The following is a 22,581-nucleotide window of genomic DNA, read 5'->3' on the forward strand; positions in this document are numbered from 1 at the left end:
TCAGTGTTGTAGAACCAATCTCCGGTACTTTTTCATCTGGCAAACTGAAACTCTGTCCTTTTGCCCCATTCTCCCCATCTCTAGTAACCCCCACTCTGCTTTCTATAGCTGCGACTTTGAATCTTCTAGATACTTGGTGTTAGTGGAATCATATAGTAGTTGTCCTTTTGTGACTGGCTTATTTTACTTAAAATAATGTCCTTACAGTTCATCCCTGTTGTAACATGTGACAGGATTGCCATCCTTATAAAGGCTGAATAATATTCTATTGTATGTAAATACCAAATTTTATCTCTTTATCTCTCCATGGGCATTGGAGCTGTTCCCACCTCTGCTGTTATGAACACAGATGTGCAAGTACCTCTTTGAGATGCTGCTTTCAGTTCCTTTGGATGTATACCCAGAAGTAGGGTTGCTGGATCATCTGGTACTTCTATTTTTAATATTTTGAGGAATCACAGTACTATTTTCCTTAGCAGCTGCTACATTTTATAGCCCCACCAACAGTGCTCAAGGGTTCTAACTTCTCCACATTTCTGCCAACCCCTGTTCTTTTCTGTTTGTAATCATAGCCATGCTAATGAGTCTGAAGTGATCTCTCATTTGATTTTGATTTGCATTTCTCTCACGAATCAGTGATGCTGAGCATCTTTTCATATGCTTGCTGGCCATTTGTATATCCTCTTAAGAGAAATATCTATTCTGGTTCTTTGGGCATTTTTTTAATTGGGTTATTTGATTTTTTTGTTGAGTTGTAGGAGTCCATTATTGGTTTTGAGCATGGCTTTTGACTCATAGGTACTTTATAATTGTATTTTGTCAAGTATTTCTGTGTTGTTGATTGTGAGACTTTTATGTTAATTCAGCTTATTCTTTGATTGTAAGTCCTGAGGAATTCAGAAGAGCCAGGAAAGCAGAGAGGTAGGTTTCTTTCCTGTCTGCCTCTGTAAAATTGGGTATTTTGAAATAAGACGTTGACATGTGATTGGAAAGATTTTCGTTCAGACTGTAATCTGAACAGTCAGAGGGTAGGTTCTGGGTTTCTATCTTTCTCAGCCTTGTCTGTTCCATTCTGTCAGAGATCTGCTAGAATCCTCTTCCTCGTGTCATTCCTTTACTTAAATACTTTACGGACAGTTTGATCTTTAATATCCTTGGCAAGATTTGTAAGAGCCTTCATAATCTGGTCCAAAATCGTCTTTGCCATATCGTCTTCTACCTCTCCGTCATTATTCTCATTACTCTCTCTAGGTGAAACTTCTTGCCATTTTTGCTCATATGGCGTATGCTTTCTTATATGCTTTTTTGTCTTTTTAACTTTTTCACATTCTCTAAAATTCTCTCCTTTTCCCAACTTTCCACTTGATGAATTCCTTTTTAACTTTGTCCAGTTTTTAGTCTTTTTTGGGGGGTGGGAGGGACTTACCTGGATATCTACTTTGACCATTTACATGGCACCTTCTGTTAAAGTGTTCTAAACTGCTTTTTCTTCTCTTCTGCTGTTTTCTTTTTTTTTTTTAATTTTTTAAAAAATTTTATTTATTTATGATAGTCACACAGAGAGAGAGAGAGAGAGGCAGAGACATAGGCAGAGGGAGAAGCAGGCTCCATGCACTGGGAGCCCGACGTGGGATTCGATCCCGGGTCTCCAGGATTGCACCCTGGGCCAAAGGCAGGCACCAAACCGCTGCGCCACCCAGGGATCCCTCTTCTGCTTTTTTCTAATTACAAAAGTAATACCTGCTCATTGTAAAAAAAAATAGACTGTAGTACAAAAGGAAAATGGAAAAGCCTCTCTCCTTGTTCTCTTTTGATTCCACTCCTGGGTTCATGAGAATAAAAAAGACTACTGCTTATCCTTTCAGAATCTGTGTGGGTGCACGCATGCACATTTAAATTGCACGTGTTGGTTTGCTTTTTTTCATTACCTAACATCTTATTTACCTCTTTGTATCTCCACATGGTATAGTGCAGGAAGTCTTTTTCTTTGTAGTGTACATGAAGGATATGTAGATCATCTGGTTTCCTTTAACTGCTACATAATGTTATATGGTAACCCATTCTGTTGGGTTATTATTAATAATTTATTGAGCCATCCCTTGCTAGAAGACTTAAAATTGTTTTTCATTGTTTTATTATTTATTTCAAGCAGTGCATTAGGGAATGTGTATATATACTTTTGCACTCTTATACAAGTATTTCTCTAGGATCCTTAATAGAGTGTTAGTGAAATTACTGATCAAGAAATAGATGATAGAGGGACCCCTGGATGGCTCAGTGGTTGAGCATCTGCCTTTGGCTCAGGGCATGATCCCGGAGTCCCCAGATGAAGTCCCACATCGGACTTCCTGCATGGAGCCTGCTTCTCTCTCTGCCTATGTTTCTGCCTCTCTCTCTGTCTCTCTGTCTCTCATGAATAAATAAAATCTTTAAAAATATATATATATATTTGATAGTATTTAAGATTTCATTAGATACTGTCAAATAACTCTGTGTGTCCCATTTCTCCAGCCCGTTATCAATACTGGATATTATCAGTCATTTATATTTTTACCTATTGAAAGAACAAAATATCTTTTAATTGGTATTTTTCTTTGTGGTGAAGGATGTTTTTATAATTTTACTGTTTGTATTTATTCTAATGTGACTGGCCTGTTTTTGTCCTTTGCCTATTTTTCTTTTAGATTAATCTTTACTTTTTTTTTTTTAAAGATTTTATTTATTTATTCATGAGAGACACACACACAGAAAGAGAGACAAAGAGAGAGAAAGAGAGAGGCAGAGACACAGGCAGAGGGAGAAGTAGGCTCCACGCAAGGGGCCCAACACGGGACTTGATCCCGGGACCCCAGGATCATGCACCCTGGGCCGAAGGCAGGCACTAAACCACTGAGTCACCCAGGGATCCCAATCTTTTCTTTCTTATTTGCATTCTTTTTATATTGTGATTATGACCCCTTGTCTGGTAGATGTGGCACATAGCTTCTTAGTGTGTAGTCAGACTTCTTTGATTTAATAAACACAACTAGGTAGTGAAACGTTTTTTACATGGCTATCTGTAGCTCAAGACTGAAAGTTCCTTCATCTCCTGTTTGTGGTGTCAGCATCTAGCGCCAAGTCGGCCATAGACAAAATATTCTATAAATGGTTTACAGTGAACAAGGTAGTTTGAAACTTGACTCTTTCAGAAAACTCCAAGTCCAGCGTCACATAAACTATCCAGACTTTAACAATAAGGAAGAAAAATAGCTTAGTATCTAAATTATATATTCAATTATGTGTTGTATGAAAATTTATCTGTTGGGTAGCTTCTGTAAATTAGTTCTCATAAAACATCCTACTAATTATTCACTGAATTCTGTACTAAAAAATGAATGGTTTTCTGTGAGCTTAAAAGCCAAATGCATTATCCCTAATGGAAACACATTATTCTGTCTCCTTTTGAGACAAGATGCTGAGTTTAGTTCAAGTAGAAATGTATTTTATCTTATACCCAGCTTCAGTTTTACTTTAAATCCTAATTATTTTTTTCTTGCCGTTTCAGGTAAGACCATGAATTATGGCATTTCTTAAATGAAGCATTCAGGAATGAAGTGAAAATCATAACATATAGAAAATAAATGATTTTTAAGTTATGTCTATTAATTTGACTATAGATATATATTATATTTACCTCCTTAGTAATGCAAGAAGTCTTTGTGGGAAGCAGAGAAGCAAGCAGCTGCATTTCTTGTGCTCACCTAAACATTACTGGAGGATAAGCCACCTCAGTCTACAAAGAGGTTTTCATGGAAGCAAAACAAGATGTAAATTGACTAAAAGTGAAGCCCATTCTTGCAGCAATCACTGTCACTCTCCAAGCACCCATGGTTTACATATTGGAATTTTGAAACTTAGCACTTCTACTCCCAAGGGACTTACAAAAGTGAGCATTCGTATGTCCCGTATTAAAAGTACTTTGAACTCTGTTTCAAAGGCTGTTTTTGGTACGCAGAATGAAATGATCTCACGTTTAGCTCAATTTAAGCCAAGTTCTCGAATATTAAGAAAAGTATCAGATAGTGGCTGGTTAAAACAAAAGAGTATTAAACAAGCCATCAAATCTCTGAAAAAATACAGTGACAAATCAGTGGAAAATAATTCTTTTTCAGGGAAGCAAAGTTATATTCTAGGTAAAGATGAAGATATAGGTAAACAAAGCCTTTTTCGTTACACAAGTAGTATAACCACAAGATTCGGAGAGTCATTCTATTTTTTATCAAATCATATTAACTCATACTTCAAACGTGAGGCAAGAATGTCTAAAAAAAAGGAAAATAAACATTTCCAGGAAAAATCAGAACTTGAAGATAAAAAGGTTGAAGAAGAGAAAGCAAGCTCTCCAGATCCTGGCATCCTGATTGATAAGCTAGATTCAGAATCTTCTGTATATTCTGTGGACAAGCCTGCAAGTACCAGTGGGACACCAGAGGCTCTTCCAGTTTCTACTAAACAAAGTATTGCTAACTTTCTTTCTCGTCCTACTGAAGGTGTCCAAGCTTTAGTAGGTGGTTATATTGGTGGACTTGTCCCCAAATTAAAGTATGATTCAAAGAGTCAGCCAGAAGAACAGGAAGAGGTTATTAAAGCTGAGCAACCTGTCAGCAAAGACAAGAATGTGGAGGAGAAAAAGCGGTTATCTCTTCAGCGAGAAAAGGCAAGTTTTTCATCACTGTGACTTGAAGTTTTACATTTTTGTCAAATGCATAAGCTTCATTTCTGTATGGGAACCTAAGAAACTTTAATCATTTGTTGGTATTACTAGAGCAGTTTTGTATTCTAATCATGTATGTTTTAATATGTCTTTGTAGATTATTGCAAGAGTGAGTATTGATAATAGAACCCGGGCGTTAGTTCAAGCATTGAGAAGAACAACTGACCCAAAGCTCTGCATTAACAGGGTTGAAGAACTGACTTTTCATCTTCTAGAATTTCCAGAAGGAAAAGGAGTGGCTGTCAAGGTAATTCTAATTTATTTAATCTGGTTTCATCTTGGAATAAAAATACCAATATACTTTCTAAAATGGAGAAGGCAATACCTTTTGTTTTTTTTAATTAAAATATTTTTGTGGTTTTTATCATACACATGATGTTTATAGATTCAGTAATTGACACATTCTGTGATATATATTATCCTAAATACTCGTATTCTATGATGATAAATTTATGCTTTTGGTGCTACTATCTGTACTTAGAGATTAAACATTTTAGAATAAAAGATAAATCTCTGTGGGCTCATTGAATTGGCTGATAGTTGCCAAATTTTTCTTAAATGTGTTTATACCATGTAACTACTCCTTTAAGACAAGAGATGTAATTTATAAGTAAAACCATTGCTAATTTTTATTTCATGATCTTTTTGTATTTGCAAGTCCCATTTTATTTATTTATTTATTTATTTATTTATTTATTTATTTATTAAAGATTTTATTTATTCATTTATGAGAGACACAGAGAGAGTCAGAGGCAGAGGGAGAAGCAGGCTCCATGTAGGGAGCCCGATGTGGGACTCAACCCGACTCATCCCAGGATTGCGGGATCACGCCCTGAGCCAAGGGCAGACGCCCAACCACTGAGCCACCCAGGGGCCCCCATGCGAGTCACATTTTAATGATCTTAGGGATAATTAGATTGGTAATTATATTAATAAAACAGTTTTTCTTGGTCTCAGATTTTTCAAACATAAAATACTGAAGGTAATTTAAATCCATTTAAACAGACTTTTCAGAGAACTACTATAAAGTATGAATGATGTGGGTGAGTCTCTTCTGCACTGCTAGTTAGTAAGATTATTTGTAATATTTAATGAACAATTTATAAATATGTAATGAACAGATAATGTTAACATTTGATTAGAGATCTTTTAATGCTTATTTTTAACTTGCCATTCAGAAAATTTTAAGTTAGGGACGCTTAGGTGGCTTAGTGGTTGAGCGATTGCCTTAGGCTCCTGGGCATGATCCCAGAGTCCCATGAGTCCCTGGATGGAGTCCCGCATTGAGCTCACCACATGGAGCCTACTTCTCCCTTCAAAAAAAAAAAAAAGAAAATTTTAAGTCAACTTAGTTCCATATTCCATTTTTTGACAACCATCTTGCTGAAGAGTTCTCTAAGTCTTTAAATAAGGTAGCTTTCTGTAGTTTCATATTATATAATTTATACATTATAAAGCTAAACTTTAGAATTTCATGTTCATTAAGTTGGGGATTATCTTTCATGGATACTTAATTTCTTACCTACCAGACAATTTTCCAAAGGTAGATATGCTTTTAAGTCCATTTAACATTGCAGGCATATACTGAAAGCAGAGATCTAAAATATGCATACTCTAAAGACCTTTTTAAAAAGTGGTTTTTTGAAGTATAATACATATGCAGTTATTGGAATCAAGTTTGCTGAATTTTTCACAAATAAAACGTGGTCGTTTAACTGGCGCCCAGATGAAAACAGAATTTACCAGCACTTTCAGAAGATTCCCTTGTGCTCCCTTCAGTTACTATCTCCCAGAATTAGTTTAGATTAGATTATAATTTCACTTGTTTTTGTACATTTCATAAATTACTGTGATTGGGTTTTTTAAATTCATGTCAGTGGTAATCATTCTCATTGTTGTGGGTAGTTTAGAACATTTTTTTTTTGTTGCTTTCATATTCCATAGTGTGAATGTATCCGTTTATTTATTTATTGTATTACTGATGAATTGCTGGGTATTTTTCAGTTTTAGTCTGTTATGAATAGTCATGCTAATAGAAACTTTGAGGGCTCTTGCATTACTGATCCTACATCTAAGGACCCTTCAAATACCAAGGAGTCATGTGTTTTGGAATGTATTATATTCAGATCAACTATGAATGAAAGTCTGGATAGTCTGTAAAAAGTTCTTATTTCCCTAAATAAGAAGCATCTCAAAAACAATGAATCTTATAAATTAAGACATATTAACATGTACACTCTCAAGGTGAATTTTCCCAGTGAACTTTTTCATTATTAGAAAAAAATTGCAAAAAAAAAAAAAAAGAACTTTTTCATTATTAGAAAAAAATTGCAAAAAAAAAAAGCTCAAAAAAATTGAGCTTTTGAAAATTGCTAGAATTGTTTGTTCTAAAACATATTAATATTTTCACTTTTGTGTATTATATTTATGATGGCCAAATTGAGGGAATTGTCTTCGATAAACTAATCTCTTGTGTATATGTATTTGGTGTGCTGCAGTTTTGGCAGCCACATCTAGGAAACTGTCTTTGATGATTTTTTCATGTTGGTGAAGGTAGTCTCCTTTCACAATTTTATTTATTTATTTATTTTTAAAAGATTCTATTTATTTATTCATGAGAGACACAGAGAGAGAGAGAGAGAGAGTCAGAGACACAGGCAGAGGGAGAAGCAGGCTCCACACAGGGAGCCCAACGTGGGACTCGATCCTGGGACTCCAGGATTAAGCCCTGGGCCAAAGGCAGGCGCCAAACCACTGAGCCACCCAGGGATCCCCTCCTTTCACAATTTTAATAAAAAAAAGTAGCCTTTTATTTATTTTTTTTTTTCAAAAAAGTACCATAAGCTTTGTAAAAAAAAAATTAGAAAAAAGGAAACAAGAATAAAATACGAATAACATTTCTGCTACGAGAGATTACCATTGTGTAAATGTATTAGTGTCTATTTGTATTGGTTAGATTAAGCCAACTTAAACTCTAATATATCAAAACCTAGGTGGCTTAACAGAAGCTTATTAGTCCCTTGTACAAAGTCACCCGGGAGTTTAGGTGACTCTCCAGGACAATGAACCTCTGTGTGGTGGCTACTTTGATCTTGTTCTCTTATGTTTCCATACGAGGCCTCTGTGATTACTGTAGCAGGAAAAGAGTATTTCAGCAGAAAGTGCCACGGGTTTTTTCTGCTCATAACTTACTATCTTGCCCAATTGCATGGGCCTGAGATGACTGCCTTCATATGCCTGGAAGGAGGAGCATACTGGATATTGGTGAACATTAGTTATGTCTACTACAATATTTCTCTAGAAAGTTTTCTACACATATATATATGATATGCCAAAATAAAGTCATTCTGTATGTACTGCTATTTTGTCATCTGTTTTTTGGTTTTGCAGTTTGTAATGTATACCTCTCGTGTATCAATAAATTTTCATTTCATCAGTAAATTTTCAGTATATAAAATGTTGTTTATATAATTGATTGGATCCAAATGAGGGTGTAGTCTAGACCATACATGTTATCTGGTTTTTCCCCCTAAGTCACTTACAGTCCTGTTCTTTCTTACCCACGTCTTCAAAACTAAGAGACCAGGATGGTTATCTTACAGAATGGCTCACTTTCTGAGTTTACCTGGCTTCTTTCTCATTGGTATTATTTAATGTAGTCCTCATTCTCTTTTATTGCTGAACACTGGAATATAAACATAAAGACTTGGTTGAGTTAAACGTGTGTTAGAGAATATTGTATATGATGTCATGTGCTTCATCTTGCATCATATCAGAACTCGAATAATTGGTTGAAAAATGATTAGTAATGCTAATGTTGACCACAGGATTAGGGAGAGGACAGTGTGATCCTCTCATTGGATGTTTAGGATAGGACCATAATCCCATCACCCATTAACCTGATTGTTCCCAGAACTAGTTCCCAGAACTAGTCATTTCATTAGGGTTGTAGAATGATAAATTTCTAATTCTGTCATTTAAGCATTGTAATTGACATTCTTCAGTAAAAGTAGAGCTTTTCTTTATCAGCTAAAACTATTTTGTAGTTCTCCAAGACCAATTTTACAGGATAAGCAAGAGAAATGATTAATTTCCTTTACTTAGTCACCAATTTTCACAGGAAAGAGATGCCTTAAAAGCTGCTTCATTGGTGTCATGAATTTTTTTGGCCTTTTTTTTAACTATGAGTATGAACTCCTAGTTTTTCATAAATTGTGTTTCAGTAAATTTTTTTCTCCCCCTTCTTTTATTGAATGCTAAATTCGTCTCAACTTTGAGTGGTAGAGGCTCCAAGCTCATTCATGTGATTTTTTTTTTTTTAACTCTTTATAAAAGTATCATGGGCAGAAAAGGATATGCTAGCATACAGCTCTATGAATTTTCAAAATTGAAAATAACTACATAACCTCCACCCAGTATAAGAAACAGAATGATAGTAGCTGCACACCCAAAAAGCCCCTTTTATGTCCCTTCGAATCACTATCTCCAAAAAGATTGACCAATTTTCCTGATTTTTAGCAGGATAGATTGTTCCTTTTTCTGAATATTGTACAAATGGAGAGTGCCTCAGTCGGTTAAGTGTCTGTCTGCCTTGGGCTCCAGTCATGATCTCAGAGTCCTGGGATTGAGCCCTCGATTGGGCTCCCTGCTCAGTGGGGAGTCTGCTTCTCCCTCTCTCTCTGCCTTCCCCCCTGCTTTTGCTCTTTGTCAAATCTCTTAAAAAAGAAACAAATGGAATGATACAGCTTGTGCTCTTTTATGTATGTTTTTTTTCACTTGGCGTTGTGAGAACCTTTGTTGGGTATGGTTATGAAACATACTCATTGTGTATTCTGTGGTATGAATATAGGGCAATGTATTCATCCATTTTACTACTGATGGGACATTTGGATAGTTGCCAGTTTGGGAATATTTAGGAATAGTGCTTCTGGGATATCTTTCAGAAAACACAGATCTTCATTCCTTAGTGAGTGTATAACCAAGAGTAGTATTCCTGGTCATGAAGTATACCTGTTTTCATCTTTAGTAAGATACTGCCAAATGGTTTTACAAAGTGTTTATTACCAATTTATACTTCTGGTTGTTCTTCCTTTCTAACACTTTCTTTTTTACTTTAGCCATTTTGTTGAATGTTTAGTGATACTAAATTGTGGCTTTAGTTTGCATTTCTCTGGTAACAGTAAAGGTTAGCACCTTTTCCAGTGTTTATTGGCCATTTGTGTATTTCCTTTGTGAAGTGCCTATTCCAGCTCTTAAACATTTTTTAATTGGGTTCAGCAGCCTTTTCTACTGATTTGGAGAATTTCTTTATATATTATAGGTAGAAGTTTTTTTTAATAATATGCTGTTATTATATACAATAATCTACATATGACATATACTCTATATAATAGTAATATATAGTATATGTTTTTTGTAAATGTATTTTCTCTTTGAGTTACCCTTTTTTTTTTCTTTTTAAAGATTTATTTATAAAGAGAGAACACAATTGGGAAGAGGGCAGAGAGAGAGAGAATCTTCAAGCAGACTCCCTGCTAAGCACAGAGCCCAGTGCAGGGCTGGATCCCAGGACCCTGAGCTCACCACTTGAGCCAAAACCAGGAGAGAACATTTAACTGACAGAGCTTCCCAGGCACCCATTTGAGTTACCTTTTAACTCATCTGGTTTCTCTGTCCTCCATTTCTGGGTGCTGTTTGAACCATCACAGTTTTCAGTGTTTTGTTTCTTCCTCAAATCAGCAAATGGAAAAGTTTTGCGAGCTCACTTTTTAACACTTACCTGCATTTCACGTTTTAGCCCCTCCTGTCTTCTTTGCTTCAGCAGCCTTCTGATGCTGCTAAACAGATGGCACTTTTTTGGTCTTCTATTAAACTTTCCTAGTTGTTCGTGGAAAGAGACTGTTCAGTCCTAACCAGAAATGGAAATTTACATTCCCATGCTCTACCATTGTTCAGGTTCTCCTCGTGGGGCCCCAGAGCTCAACATTAGCCAGGACCAAAAAACGACTGAAAAAGAATTTAGAACAATAGTATTTCCGATTTGATTTATCATAAAAAAGAAAAAAAATGAATGATACATTGGGAATTCTTTTTTTTTTATTTACTAAAGGTTACATAGCACATGTGTAGCTGCTACTCAGCTGTATTCCCTTAACCTTGGGTACTGACTGGGTAAGATACTTCTGAGTACAGAACCTAGAGAATCTCTGGTAAACTCCGTATAGAACCCTAGGATTTAAGCACTTGCTTCTGATCAACGATATGAAGTTGAACACTTAGAATCTCAAAGTCCTAGTTTTGTTTAAATGAGTTATTGTAATGAACTTGAATTATTTATTGAAATGATCAGCTCTTGCTTTCTACCTTAGTTTTATTTATTGACATTGGTTTATATTACAGTAAGAGCTACCCTTCTATCCCATGTACACAGGATGGTTTATGTTTTTCCTTTGATGACAAGTTTAATTCCCAGTACTACTATGAAGCAGTTTCATGTTTAGGATTTAGAGAAAATATTTTATAAAGTTGTAAAAGCCTTTTGTTATAATGTTTGTTAATATTTACAAATTTGTGTAAGCAAATTATATTTTTTCTGATTATTATACAGTAAATCTTTTTTTAAAAGATTTATTTATCTTGAAGAGTGAGAGAGAGCACCAGCACAGAGGGGAGAGGCAAAGGGAGAGAGAGAATCTCAGACAGACTCTTCTGGCATGGAGCCCTCCTGTTGGGCTTGACCCCAAAACTCTGAGACCATGACCGCAACTGAAATCAAGAGTCAGACCCCAACTGATTGAGCCACTTAGACAACCCAAGCATTGTGTCTTTAAGAAAATATTTGGACTGAGGTTAATTTTTAACCTAGATAGTAGAAGAAATATTTGAAATGTTAATTGACATTAATATTTAGAAAGTAATCTATCATTTTAAGATTACTGAGAAAGTAATAAACACTGGCCCTGTGATTATATGTGAAGATCTATAGGTGTTGGTTAAAATAAACATTTTCACTCTTGGGATGCCTGGATGGCTCAGCAGTTGAGCGTCTGCCTTTGGCACAGGACGTGATCCTGGATCCTGGAGTCTCACGTTGGGCTCCCAGCAGGGAACCTGCTTCTTCCTCTGCCTATGTCTGCCTCTCTGTGTCTCTCATGAACCATTTCACTCTTGATTTGACAAAAGCAATAAAATGTCTTTTCTTTCAACACAGGAAAAGATTATCCCATATTTACTAAGATTGAGACAAAATAAGGATGAAACTCTTCAGGCTGCAGTTAGAGAAGCTTTGGCTTTAATTGGTTATGTTGATCCAGTGAAAGGAAGAGGAATCCGAATTCTTACAATTGATGGTGGAGGAACGAGGTAAGGCTAGAAAAATGATTTTTTTTTTTAAAACCATAGATCCAGTTCAGTCTTAGGATTTTCTTTTTAACTGATTCCATATAATCATAGTTACTATATCATTATAAAACCAAATTTTAAAAATAGTTTTTCCTAATTTCTTTATCAATCTAAGAGCTTCTTTAATAAGTATACTTCAATTTGCTCTTTTTTTTTTTTTAAGATTCTATTTATTTATTCATGAGAATACATAGAGAGAGAGAGAGAGAGAGAGTGCGAGAGAGAGGCAGAGGGAGAAGCAGGCTCCTTGCAGGGAGCCCAACGTGGGACTCAATCCTGGGTCTCCAGGATCACTCCCTGGGCTGAAGGCTGCGCTAAACCACTGAGCCACCCAGGCTGCCCTCAATTTGCTTTTATTTTAATTTGACCCAGTATTTATTTGTTTGGTCTTTTCAGACCTTCTTGGTAGTTTAGGGCGATATATCAACCATGACTCTCTTCAAATCTTAGCAATGTTTTATAATAATAGCTTTCTTCTATATTTATCATAACCCATGTTTACCAGTCAGCTAGTCAGCTAATAAGTGATGGTTATAAAAGGAGTCTATATCAGTAACTTTCTGACTCCCCACGTCGTCACTTGCACATGCCAATTCTCATGCTACCGAAGAGATATTTAATGCATTCTTAGCTCAGAAGGAGGTAATTTCACCATCAACTTTTCTTCGTACTGGCAGTTCATCCATGCTTCTATTCTTAGTCTGTCTAGTTTCTTACTACTAGTTGGTTAGATTCCTTGGTATTAGCCTTTGCCCCCAAAGTGTCTAGCTTGGGTTCTAGTTTCCTGCCATCTCTACTCTTACTTCTTGAATTGATAGTACATGGCCTGCCTGTTCTTAGCCTACTTTACCTCTCTGATTTTGTTCTCTGATATGCCTGCCTTGTCCGTGACTATTTTGTGTGTCCAAGTACTATCCTTATCTTGTTAAATTCAAAAGTCCTGTATGTCAGCCAGATCTCGTGACACCAATGTGAATAGCGGTGTGAGTGATAAGGAAAGAAGGCTATTTAATAACCTGGGTGAAGGACAATAAAATAACTTCAGATGGTGGCAGGGGGAAGAAGGAGGAAGGGAAAATATGCAAGAAGGCTTTGGAAAGGGGGATTGGATATAGTAGAAGGAGGTCAAGAGCAGTCCTAAATGCAGACCCTATGGATGATGGGACAGTTGCAGGGAAATGGCAGGAGGCTATTGGTATTGAGAAGGACAGTTCTGATGTGAACATGTTGAATATAAGACTTCACACAGCAGTGTAGAGGTGCATATTTGGCAAATGAAGAGGGAGATGCTCAAGAAGAGAAAAGTCTTAAAAGATGTTTTGGATGTTTCTTACAGAAGTGAACTAGTTCAAGAAGGTGAACGTCTTCATATGATAGGTGAAGTGGTCATGAATTGGAGAGAGTCATTCTGGTTCATAGAATTGGTTCCAAGTAATGAGAAGTAAGGAGGGTGGCGATTAAATGAGTAAGGAATTTCACTAAGGAGCAGGAATAAGCCAGTTCTCTCTGCCATAAGGTTTAGGGCAGTGGGAAAGGATGTCATTGAGTCAGCTAACAGGTAATGAGTGCATACCACGTTCCAGACACTGATTGGGATCCTGGAATCATTCAGCAAGGAAAACAGACAAAATCAAAGTCTTCATGATCCTTGCATTTCAGAGGAGGAAAGAAAATAAATAACCAAAAATGTATTATTGAGTGGTAATGGGTGCTATGAAGAAAATTAAAGCAAAGTGGTAAAGAGTAACAGTGCTATTTTAGAGAATGATCAAGACTATAACTTTTTTTTTCAATTTTAAAAACTATTGAGATCTTGACTTATATTAGTTCCACGTGTACAGCACAATGATTTTTTTTTTAAGACTTTGTTTATTCATGAGAGACACAGAGAGAGAGGCAGAGACATAGGCAGAGGGAGAAGCAGGCTCCAGGCAGGGAGCCTGATGTGGGACTCGATCCTGGCACTCCAGGATCATGCCCTGAGCCAAAGGCAGATGCTCAACACCTGAACCACCCAGGTATCACTGCAACACAATGATTTTATACCTGCGTATTTTGCAAAATGATCACATAAGTCTAGCTAACACCCATCATCTCACAGTTAAAAATTCTTTATTCTTGTGATGAGAACATTTAAGATTAACTTTCTCAGCAACTTCCAAATATGCAATACAGTATTTTAACTGTGTTACCATGTTGTACCATACATCCTTATTTATTATATTATTTACTGGGTAACTGGATGTTTGTAACTTCTGATCTCTTCACCCACTTTGTCAACCCCACTCACACACCACCTTCGGCAAGCATCAATGTGACTATGACTTCTTTTTAAAGAAGTAACATTTGAGTAGAGATTTGAAGGAACAGTCAAGACCGTTCAACTTTAATTTGAAGTGAGCGAGGTATGTTGAAAAGAGATTTGACACCAATGAGTACTTGATTTTATAGGATAGGAGTTTTGTTAGTCATTCAGGGAGGAAATCAGAGTGAAGACATTTGGGAAAATCTAGAAACGAGTTAGGAGGAAGGTAGGTTTAGATAAGCAATTCTCCACTGGAGGTTATTTTGTCTCCTAGAGGACATTTGTCGGGAGGCATTCTTCGTTGTTGCAGCTGGGGGACTGCCCCTTGCATTTGGTGAGAAGAGGGCTGTTGGTGCTTACACCTTACAATGCACAGAATAGCCCTACAGCAAAGAGTTGTTCAGCCCGAAATGTCACTCGCGCTGCTGTTGAAAAGCCTTGTTTTAGGGGAACATGAGAAAGCAACCAGAATGGGAAGTTTGTGTTGAAAGAGTAAGGGGAGGGCTTGGGAGAAAAAGAACCCATATCTTTTATTTCTTTGTATATGAGAGCCTGGTACAATGTTAGGCTGAATCAACCTGGCAAGTGTGTTTATTTTTAATTTGACCTGAATTAATTTATAAATATAGCATTTTAAAATAGTTTTCTTCTTGATTATACAAGTAAAACTTGGAGGGGAAAAAAGAAAAGTATTAAAAAAAGCAAACAAAAAATATAGTACAGATTCTTTTTAATGTTTTGATTTATGTCTTCAAATATTTTTTCTTGTGTGAGTATACATGTGCATGTTTTCTTTCTTTTGTTAAGTATATTTATCCAGCATTATCTCAAATTCTTCATGTCTCACTTTGAATTTACTTAAAATTTCAAAAACAAATCAGCCTTTGGTTTTCTACTTTAATCCTATTTTCTAGTGATTTCCTATTAGTATCAAAGCAGTTTGGCACTGTAAATTGTATTTTAGTGGTGCTTGACTACCACAAGGACCTCTTTGCCCCATATCTTGTATTTGGTTTAGACCATTTCAGTGTTTCCATATATTCTCCCAATGTTCAGAATTGTTCACATGATACATACATCCTAAATTGGCCTACATCTCCTAGCCTCTTTCATTATCCACATTCATCATCAAGCTTTTTTTTTCTTTAAAAGATTTTTATTTATTTCAGAGAGAGCATGTGCACAAGCTTGAGCAGGGGGGAGAGGCAGAGGGAGAAGCAGACTCTGCTGAGCAGGGCCCAACACAGGGCTTGATCCTAGGACCCTGGGATCATGACCTGAGCCAAAGGCACCTGCTTAACCTACTGAGTCATCCAAGCACACCCATTATCAAGCTCTTTGTTTCCTTTGGCAAGGATCCACAAATTAGCAAAATCAGCAGCATAAATTAATACATTCCTCATATGGGGCATTGTCCTGAAGTTGTTGAAAGATGTAAAAAAAGAATAAATAGAAGAAAGCTTGAAAGTATGAGTAGTGAAATACAGAAGACAAACTGTATAGAAGCATTGGTAGCCAACTTAACGCTGTAGAGAGAAGAAACTAATACATGTCTTTCCAGAACTGGTGAGTGCAGGCTTTAAGTATTTTCCACAGTTGGGGTGTTTAAAAAAAATAGTATGTTGGCATATCTTTGTATTATTATTCAAAGAGACACTAATATAAATTTAAAAACCTGCTTTTATAACAGGTTTTATATCATTATTTAAATTTTGGAGTTTTGTAAGTGATCTTAAAAACAGGCAACTTTTTTCTGATAATTTATATGATCAGTTTCCATGTTAGCATATAAGTATAGAAAAGCAACTTGCAGGCTAATTTCCTTAAAACAGGAATTTCCATTTTTCCTTTTTTTTGTAGGGGTGTGGTTGCTCTTCAGACACTGCGAAAATTGGTTGAACTTACTCAGAAGCCAGTTCATCAGCTTTTTGATTACATCTGTGGTGTGAGCACAGGTAATTATTTTATGAGAGCCATGCATCCCAGCAGTATGCGCTTAATTAAAATCAGTCATTCTCTGACGTGGTGGGTGTTGGTTTTATGTTTTAATGATCAGTAGTCCTTTGATTGGCTTAATGGATTTTATAAAATGTTTATTGGGAATAAGTGGTTTTTTTGTTTGTTTGTTTTTTTGAGAGAGAGAGAAAGAGAGTGTGTGTCCACGTGCAAGGGCCGGGTGGGGAGTAGATGGGGAGCAAAGGGAGAGAATCTCTAGCAGACTCCCTGCTGAGCATGGAGCCTGACGCAGGGCTTGATCTCAAGACCCTAAGATCATGACCTGAGCTGAAATCAAGACTGAGCCACCCATGTGCCCCTAAGAAGTGGTTTTTAATATGTTATTTTAATACGTTTTTAATAAGCCACGGTGACGAGCACAAATTACAAATTACTGCTTTATAGTATAGTCACCTCAAGGAAAGTGGAGAACTGGAAGAAGGTAGGTCCTTAAATTATACTTGAACCAACAGAATGTTGGAGATGGATGAGATTTTACTTTTTTGTGAGACGTGTCCCTCAGTGAAGAAATTGCCTTTTTTTTTTTTTAAGATTTTATTTATTTATTCAGGAGAGACACAGAAAGAGAGGGACAGGCTCCATTCAGGGAGCCCAATGTGGGACTTGATCCTGGGACTCCAGGATTAGGCCCTGGGCTGAAGGCAGGTGCTAAACCGCTGAGCCACCCAGGGATCCCCAAGAAATTGCTTCTTATATCATTTTTTATCTGAGTAGTTGAAGCCAGAATTTAAATTGATAAATGTGAGAATCCATGTGTTTTAAAGCCTACTTCTTAATACTGCTGGGTACATTTAAAATTGCAGTTCCATGTTTGCATAGAAGAAATTGGCAACTTAGAATACAGTTGTTACTGAAAAATTTCTTAGTTTTCATTGGGACACCATCAGAGAAGTATTTGTTTTTTTATTTCTGTAGGTCAGCTCTGTCACCCACCCATCTGCCCACACCCACCCCAAGTATGCATTAAGCCCTTCAGGATACCCATTGCTGTTGCTACCACCTCGGTCACATTCTAGGACTACTAGGATTGTGGATCCTTGCTGGATATTTTACTGTTTGACCTGATAATTTCTCACTTCATCTTAGTTTATCTTCACAGCCTTTCATTTCTATTTTTTTCTCATTCTTTTGAATTAAAATCGTAATTCTAAAGACCACTAGCAACAAAATCAAATGATTTATCTACAGTATTTGTGTGAAGTATGACAGTTACGTCCAAAGGGCATGTTAATTGATGTTCAGTTGTGGAAATTTAACAAGAGCAATTAAAGGAATGATGCAAAAGCCTAAGGAATCTGATTCTTATGAAGTTCTACGGAACACTAATTCCTCAAGGTCTTAGGTTACAGGAAGTTGTTGGATTAAAGGAAGTTATGCAGGTTTCTTTACAGAGGTACTTCTGAGAATTTTTATTTAAGATTTTATTTATTTTTTTGAAAAAGAAAGTCCAAGCAGGGGGAGGGACAGAGGGAGAGAATCTCAAGCAGACCCCACACTGAGCATGGAGCCCCACGCAGGGCTTCATCTTATGACCCCAAGGTTACAACCTGAGACCAAAACCAAGTCATATGCTCAACTGACTGAGCCACCAGGCACCCCTGAGATATTTTAATATGTTTTTTTTTTTTAATTTTATTTATTTATGATAGTCATCACAGAGAGAGAGAGAGAGAGAGAGAGGCAGAGACACAGGCAGAGGGAGAAGCAGGCTCCATGCACCGGGAGCCCGATGTGGGATTCGATCCCGAGTCTCCAGGATCGCGCCGTGGGCCAAAGGCAGGCGCCAAACCGCTGCGCCACCCAGGGATCCCTTTTAATATGTTAAAAATGCAAATGCATTGTGACTCAAAATAATATTTATTTCCCAATTTGATCTAATTAGAGAAACCTTTCTTAAAGAGACTTTTCCTAGGGCTAATGAATTTTGGTAGTTTTTTTTTTGAAGTTTTTACCCTGACCATTCCTGTTAAATTTAGTATTGGTTCTTAGCAATTCAAACAGTTAAACAAGCTAACTTCTTGATTGGTGGATGCTCAGTAAAGAGAATTTTAAATCCGATTCATCCATGTAGTAGAATATCAGTTTATGTAAAACATACTTTCTATGTTTATCACATATTTTTTCCATGTATCTTTTGGCTTATGTTAACCTTAACTTCTGATACAGTGCCTGTAATTTTCCTTTCTTTTTTCCATTTGTAGAATGGAAAATATATTGTTTTTTTTTTTTTTTTTTTTTAGATTTTATTAATTTATTCATGAGAGACACAGAGAGAGAGAGAGAGAGAAGCAGAGAGACATCTAGGCAGAGACGCAGGCAGAGGGAGAAGCAGGCTCCATGTAGGGAGCCCAATGTGGGACTCGATCCCTAGATCCCAAGATCACGCCCTGGGCTGAAGGCATGCACCAAACTGCTGAGCCACCCAGGCATCCCAGGAAAATGTATTCTAATGTAGAAATTTTGTTTGCACTTAGAATTTTTGTAAAGTTAATATATTTAAGGATAAGTAATATCCTTAACCAGTTCAATAAAATTTAGTTTTAAAATATCTGCTCATCTTTATAGTAGCTCTACTTGAAAGGCGCTTAATTTTTTGGCAAGTTATTTCTTGTGTTAGAGATTTTCTGCAAATTGAAAACAGTAAATTCTATCATATAGTTATGCCATTCTTTTTTTTTTTTTTTTTTTTTTTCGTTTTTTAAAGATTTATTTATTCATGAAAGACCCAGAGAGAGAAGCAGAGACGTAGGCAGAGGGAGAAGCAGGCTCCCCCCTCGGGGAGCCCGATTTGGGACTTGATCCTGAATTCTAGGATCATGCCCTGGGCTGAAGGCAGACGTTCAACTGCTGAGCCACCCTGGCTGAGCCACCCTGGCGTCCCTAGTTTTGCCATTCAATTTCTTTTCTTTTCTTTTTTTTTTTTTTTTGCCATTCAATTTCTTTTAGAACATAAGCTATTTTATCTTTTACTAGACTAAGACCAAGAATAATAAAATACATAAGATATTTAAAATATATTATGATAATGAGTTCCTGGTTTTCCTTTGTTCCCAATCCAGAGTAAGCTCTGATGCTGTGTAGGTCATCCCCCCAAAACTTTCTCCCCTACTTTTCTCCTTAGTTCAGGGTTAGGCCAGTTAGATACACTAGGTGGCAGTGTGTCCTACCAAGTGCAGCTAGGATGTGAACTCAGCTGTTTAAAAAGGATATTCCAGAGCCCTAATTTCTTTCATTATTTTAGTTCCCCAGACCAACTTAAAGGAGTAATTATTTTACTGAATTGTTAAGTTGTCAATATACTGTATTCTGTGACTAAAACTTAAGGAATTCATTAAGGTTAGAAAGAATGTCATTGACCATGATATCTTAATTATGTATAATTTGGTGTAAATCATGTATTTTAAAATTAATCCTCATCATCATTGGTTAACATTTATTTAGTCCTGATTGAGGCCAGGTAAAGCCCTTTATGTGTGTTATCCTTGTAAAAGAACATTATAAATTTTAGTTATTATCTTTGTGTTATAGTTGTATAAATTGAGGCTCTGAGAGGTTAAGTAGTTGGTTTTAGGTGGCACAGAAAGTATCAGAGCTACAATTTTAACCAGGTCTGTGACTCGAGAAGTCTTATAAGTACTGTAATGTCGATGCTGATAAAAACTAAGCATTCTTCCTTTCAGGTGCCATATTAGCATTCATGTTGGGATTGTTTCATATGCCCTTGGATGAATGTGAGGAACTTTATCGAAAATTAGGATCTGATGTGTTTTCACAAAATGTCATTGTTGGAACAGTCAAAATGAGTTGGAGCCATGCATTTTATGACAGTCAAACGTGGGAAAATATTCTTAAGTAAGTTAGTTATTTTTTTTAAATGTTTGATTCCATAAATAATATGTGCATATTATTTGAAAATTGAAAAAAAATTTAAAAGAATATTAAATTACTGATCCCAGTAATTTGAGATCATCACTGTTAATACTTTGGTGTATAACTCCAGTCACTATTTTATTTTAGTTCATGTGTGAGATTTGTGTGTAGAAGTTGCAATTGCCTTTTCAAAAAGTGAGACCGTGAGACCGTATCATAGAAAGACGTGTCTGGTTTTCAGATTACTCTGTAGCTAGTCTGCATACCTCAGTTTATCTCAACACATCTCCTTTATCCTCTGGAGGACCCTGAAAACAAAGTTTCTTCTGCTTCAGGGCCTTTACCCCTTAGATGCCCTGGGTTTTATTTTTTTTAATTTTTTATTTATTTATTTTTTTTCCCTGGGTTTTAATATGTTACTTCACCACCTTTTGGTGTCCTTCTCAAACTCCGCCTCAACCATACATTGTTGTTTTTTTTTTTAAGATTTTATTTATCTATTCATGAGAGACACAGAGAGAGGGGGAGAGAGAGAGGGGCAGGCTTCATGTAGGGAACCCGACGCTGGACTCGATCCCGGGTCTCCAGGATCATGCCCTGAGCTGAAGGTGGTGCTAAACCACTGAGTCACCTGGGCTGGCCCCATACATTGTTTTAAGTGCATTAGTTGTACTATAAGGCACCTAGAGGAGGTATTTATATCTCTTTTTTGTTGTGCGTAGTACTTTGAACAACGCCCTGAGCAAATGGATGGTATTTGCATATCATGTGTTCCCTAATGTTAGGAGGTACAATCACTTTGATATAATTTAATTTTCCTCCTTCAATAAAGGGACAGAATGGGATCCTCGCTAATGATTGAAACAGCAAGAAACCCTTCATGTCCTAAGGTAAGTTTGGAGTCTTAAGTATAATACCAACTTGTAATTGAAGGGCAGGTAAAAGCACATATTCTGAAGGCCCTTTATTAAGAGAAACATTTCTTAACAATTTCTTTTAATAGATTATATTGATTTACTTACATCTAGGGTAATTTATGAAGATACAGGATATGATCATTAGACCTCTTTGTATATCCAGTAAAGTTAGTATAACCAAAGTTAAAGCGTATATACCAGTAGGACTAAAAATAATGAAGAATTATTTAATCATAAGGTTAATCAGATCCAGTGATTTAAAGAAAACTGTAAACAAACAAACAAAAAAAAACAAAGAAAACTAGCATTTCCTCCACTAGACTTTTTAAAAGAAATTTTTTGTGCCTGTGGAAATACGTTAGATTAACATACAAATGGAATTCCAATTTTAAAAATGTTAATGCCACTAGGATATGTCTCATGTGGCTTCTCTATTTATTTTGTTTGAAACCCAATAATCTGAGTATTGCTTGAGTTCTATGTTCTTTAATAATACTTGTTATTTGATTAAGGAATAGGATTTATGTATTTCAGAATCCCTTGCAGCTTATATTTATTCTTGGATAATAAGCTGTAACTATGAAAAATCAAATACAGCTCCCTTTATTTTTCTTTCACCCTTGCTTGTTCAAATTTCATTCATTCTTTAGCTATTAATCTTGAGCCTAATGTGTTAGCACTGTGCCAGGCACTCTGGAGGCCTTAGCAAGTAAATGCAGAAAACATGGGGTTTATAGTCCAGTAGGGCAAAGTAGACGTTAATCAGGTAATCACACAAAACAGATATAGCTTCCCTGAAACAAATGCTGTGGAGCTCAGAAACAGTTCTCTGAAAAGCATATAGTTACAGGGACAGGAGGAAAGGCTATTCTAAGGAAATGAGGTTTGAGATCCTAGTGTGCAGGCCAATGAGTAGGAGTAGGAGTAGGAGCAGTGCTGGCAAAGGGCAGGGCGTGTGCGGGAGGAGGCATGGAAAAGTGCAGAAACCGAGAGTTCCTGGAGACGAAGTCTAGATTCAAGGGCGTCGGGCAAAAGGGGCCTGCAGTGGCAGGTGAATCAGATACGTGGGGCCTTGGTGAGGGGGGGTGTCGATGAGATGCACACAGCTCTTTTGGAGAAGATCCTAGGGTATACTCTATGCCTCTTGTTTGCTCCCCTGGATCTTCAGAGCTGTTTGCTTGTTTTTAAAGTCGTGGGAGTTGCCAACTTTAAATAAAAGCATAGAGTAGGTGTAAGGGAACTTTAGCCACTTCAAAACGTAATTCACTCGTGATAAATGTATCTATCGTGTTTCCTATGTGATTCTTAAGTCAGCCCGT

The 22,581-nt window shown here is 36.6% G+C and overlaps 1 protein-coding gene across 3 annotated transcripts in view; it reads left to right on the top strand.

Moving 5' to 3' along the window:
• The window catches only part of PNPLA8 (patatin like phospholipase domain containing 8), a 47,380-nt gene that overhangs the window by 3,385 nt on the left and 21,414 nt on the right, over window positions 1–22,581 (top strand). For 2 of the 3 annotated variants that reach the window (XM_038562683.1, XM_038562685.1), the window contains exons 2-7: window positions 3,545–4,696; window positions 4,851–5,000; window positions 11,964–12,115; window positions 16,320–16,414; window positions 20,156–20,327; window positions 21,178–21,235. In XM_038562683.1, coding sequence (XP_038418611.1) covers window positions 3,635–4,696; window positions 4,851–5,000; window positions 11,964–12,115; window positions 16,320–16,414; window positions 20,156–20,327; window positions 21,178–21,235 — 1,689 coding nt within the window. In that variant the 5' untranslated portion in view covers window positions 3,545–3,634. The remainder of the gene's footprint in view (window positions 1–3,544; window positions 4,697–4,850; window positions 5,001–11,963; window positions 12,116–16,319; window positions 16,415–20,155; window positions 20,328–21,177; window positions 21,236–22,581) is intronic. The other variant, XM_038562684.1, reaches the window with a different exon arrangement.

The sequence above is a fragment of the Canis lupus genome, chromosome 18 (genome assembly GCF_011100685.1).
Source record: "Canis lupus familiaris isolate Mischka breed German Shepherd chromosome 18, alternate assembly UU_Cfam_GSD_1.0, whole genome shotgun sequence".
Taxonomy (NCBI): Eukaryota; Metazoa; Chordata; class Mammalia; order Carnivora; family Canidae; genus Canis; species Canis lupus.